Source organism: Saccopteryx bilineata, chromosome X, assembly GCF_036850765.1.
Source record: "Saccopteryx bilineata isolate mSacBil1 chromosome X, mSacBil1_pri_phased_curated, whole genome shotgun sequence".
NCBI classification, from domain to species: Eukaryota; Metazoa; Chordata; class Mammalia; order Chiroptera; family Emballonuridae; genus Saccopteryx; species Saccopteryx bilineata.
Window position 1 is genome coordinate 51298155 of NC_089502.1, and position 3329 is coordinate 51301483.

The window sequence follows — 3329 nt, forward strand, 5'->3', positions numbered from 1 at the left end:
CCTGGAGATAAAAGACATGCAGTGCCTGTATTATATTAGGAGCATAGTAGATGCTTTATATTCCAAATTTCCCCCACCCTGCCTATAGTGTGATACACAGAGACCCATCAGTAAAACAGTCCTTTGTTGTAATAAAGCCATGATTTCTTATTATTTTCAGTAGAAATCTCTCCTCAGTCAGTTTCTTTGGATCTTGATTCTTCTATTTTCAATGTGAGCATCACCAAGTTTGTACCCTTGGTCCTGCATGTTTATTCTTTCCTAAGTTGTGATTTTATTCTTCAGGTCCTGACTCAAGTTTATTGTTTGTGAGATGCCTCAAACTAAATTACTTTCAAGTGTCTCAATCTCAGCATATTCAAAATGGAATCATTACTTCTTTTCCCAACTTCCTCCCATATTCTGTTTTGGTTACTGACATGACTTGGTATCTTCTTCTTCCTCACTCCCCATATCTGTTGTATTCCAAGTGTATGCTGACTCTGCCTGGAGCATCCTCCCTGTGGCTGCCCTAGTGTTGGTATTTGCTGTCTCTCGCCTGCACTGCTGCAATATTTTTTTCAGTCATCTGAATTCAGGCTTTGTACCTTGTAACCCAGTACTTTTCAGCCAGTGATCCACAGACCAGTTCACCAGAAATTTTGTGCTGGTCAACAAAAGGATTAACCACTCCAATGTTGTATAAAGTTTATAGACCCAATGACCTTAGTCAAATTGTCTTGTGCTCAGGGTGATTTCTGCCTTAGCAGTCCCCCAAATAATTCCCTTATTTTCACCTATCCCCAAGCATAAAAATGTTGGAAACCACTGATCTAGTTGATCTGATAAATGAATCAGTACTAATGAGTTGCTCATGCAGTGCTAGGTACACGCCCTTTAAATTCAGGATGATGCCTTACTCCAACAGAGCAATGCTACTGCCAAGAACTGCTTACTGCATGGCTAGCTGGTAGAGGAAATATTTGGGGAGGGGAAAAACAGCCATTCTCTCGCTTTTTTTCCTGATTGGATTCTTTATTTACTCTTACAGTTTTTCTATTCTTTATTAAAGCCAAAATAGGTTTGTGGTTACAGAGTGGTGATATTTTTCTGTTATAAGTGATCTTAGGGACACACATTGTCCCTGTACTGCTCAGAGAGCAGAGTTGAACTCTGAGGAGCCCTCCTACTCTTCCTGGTCAGTGAGCTGGACAGGGCCCTCGGGTGCGATCACCACCACCGGAAAGGCAGCAAGGATAATGGGTTGATAGATGTAGTGGTAAAACATCAGGGAACCAGGGACTGTGTAATCAGGGGCGCTGCTGGGCCCCTCCCCTGTGCTGTTGGTCTCAACAGTGCAAGTGGGAACAGGAACGCTATTCCCGTATGTGACTTCCCCCCTTGGGCCACTCAACTCAGTTGGGACATGGACTCCCGAGGCATGGCTGGGGGACCCCAGACCCGCGAGCTGGAATGATCCCATGGCACTGGATCCCTGAGCATCAGGAATGCTCTCCTGGGCCTTTTGATTGGCAGCTTCGGTGGCATCCACGTGGAGAATTCTTGGGGCTGCGGGCTCCCCTCTCTCTGGAGTTCCTGCGCTGACAGGAGTCATCTGGTTGTCTTGTCTCGTCATGTTCTGCATGAGCCACGGCTTGTCTTTTCGGAAGTTAGAGTTCCGATACATCTGGAAAAAAGTTAATCATGTTAGTCATTCCGAGAGAAAATACATCTATTTGACACCACTTGACCTCTCAGAGTCTGTAGCCATCCCTACAGGTGTTCTAGTTTCATATGAAATCTATACTCCCCATCTTTCCATAAATACTGCCCCATGTGAAATAGAGTTCCCCCTGAAATGAAACCCTTTCAGTATATCATTCTCTTGTTCCACTAAAACAACGGTCGAGTGAGAGAGAAGGTGGGAAACAGGGAACTTTCTACTTTACCAGGATCCTGTTGTTCTTTGGCAAATAACCTGAAGCTTCAGTTGGTGTTATTTTCTTGAATCCATAGAGGCTCAGCCTTTGGGTGAAACTGGTCAGCCAGGATAACCCTGTCTGAGCGCCCTTCCGGCGAAGCACCTCCCTCTGGAAGAGATCTTGATCTATGATCACCAAGTCTCCGTTGTCACTCCAACGTACGGAGGTAAAGGTGTTGTCCTCCACTATCTTCCAAAGCTTTCTTGGGAAAGAGTGGCGGCGAAGATATTTCTTTCTTCCCATTTCGCCGGAGCCTCGGGTTGGCATCTTCGGTTGCGGGTTGTCTCTGGGGCGCACACCTGCACTGCCGCGGCCATTTGGATCTCCGCGTCCCCTAAACAGCATCTTTGGGTACATAGATGCATCAAGGTGTTCCACAGATGGGAGTCCTCTTGATGGCTCTTCACGCCCTGATAGGTGCTGCTTGTCTTCGTCCATCTCACGGGTACTCTGAGTAGCAGTGGCTAGGCTCAGAAATGCCTTCAGTCACCGCAAGTGCCCTATATATACTGTCCTCAAAATTCTAGAATCTCGGTTGGGGGGCAACCGGCGGCTTACGTCACTATCATGTGATGTTACAAAAGTGGCTCACCGTTGGGCTCTGGTCACGTGAAGGAGTGGACGCTGCAGGGTTCCCAGCTTCTCTCTTTTTGGAAAGCAGGGGAGAATAGGGTTCAGGTTGTCAGAAAGGGCTCCCCTCTGCTGAGGCAGCCTGTCTTGTGCCTCTGGAAGAGCAGCATGTGCATGCCTGCCCAGTTTTCCTGGTCTAGGACCTTTTATTTTCCCATCGAGGTCATTCCACAACTTGACCTGTCTATTGTGGTCTCATAATCCAGCTTTATAATCTGTGCTTTTCAGATGGTCGTCCTCTGGTCATGGCCTCCTGGTGGTAAAGGTCAGGAATCAGCCATCCTGGCCCAGGGCCAGACCCGCCTTCTGTCTGCCTTTTTAAAAAAGCTGTATTGGCACACAGAGCTGCCCACTATGTATGTATTGTCTGTGGCTGCTTCTACACTGAAATAACAGTGCTGAGTTCCTGAGACAGAGTCCATATCACCCATAGGACTAAAAATATTTGCTGTGTGGCCCTTTACAAGAAGAGCTTGCAGACCTTTAACATACAGCATGTGCATAAGGGTGGCGAAAGAGATTTGTGAGTGTTTGTGTTATGAATTCACCTCTAGCTCTTTATTACCAGCAATTTTCAAGTCCCATGGGTTGGTTGTAAATTGACAAGCAAAATTATTAGAGGGTAGTTTGTATTGGTCAATCATGAATGATGACTGACTGCCTTTAACTGCTCTGTTACTTAACTTTTAGAGGTACTGTAAAGCCAGTAGCTGCAGCCACCATCAAAACCACCTGGCC

General features: G+C 46.3%; 1 protein-coding gene across 1 annotated transcript; it reads right to left on the minus strand.

Moving 5' to 3' along the window:
* Positions 1–1165: 1165 nt before the first annotated feature.
* LOC136317657 (heat shock transcription factor, X-linked member 3-like) lies at positions 1166–2399 on the minus strand. The gene is made up of 2 exons (XM_066250462.1): positions 1929–2399; positions 1166–1666 (listed from the first exon to the last, which is right to left on the minus strand). Exons 1-2 carry the CDS (start codon positions 2397–2399, stop codon positions 1166–1168), a joined length of 972 nt encoding a protein of 323 aa, XP_066106559.1.
* Between the last annotated feature and the right edge of the window lie 930 nt (positions 2400–3329).

What these genes read in the sequence shown, in the direction of transcription:
- LOC136317657 (XM_066250462.1), bottom strand. Translation starts at nt 2,399, where the DNA reads ATGGACGAAGACAAGCAGCACCTATCAGGGCGTGAAGAGCCATCAAGA. An exon ending in CAAAGAACAACAGGATCCTG is followed by an intron (nt 1,667 to 1,928) that starts GTAAAGTAGAAA and finishes ACTTTTTTCCAG; the next exon opens with ATGTATCGGAACTCTAACTT.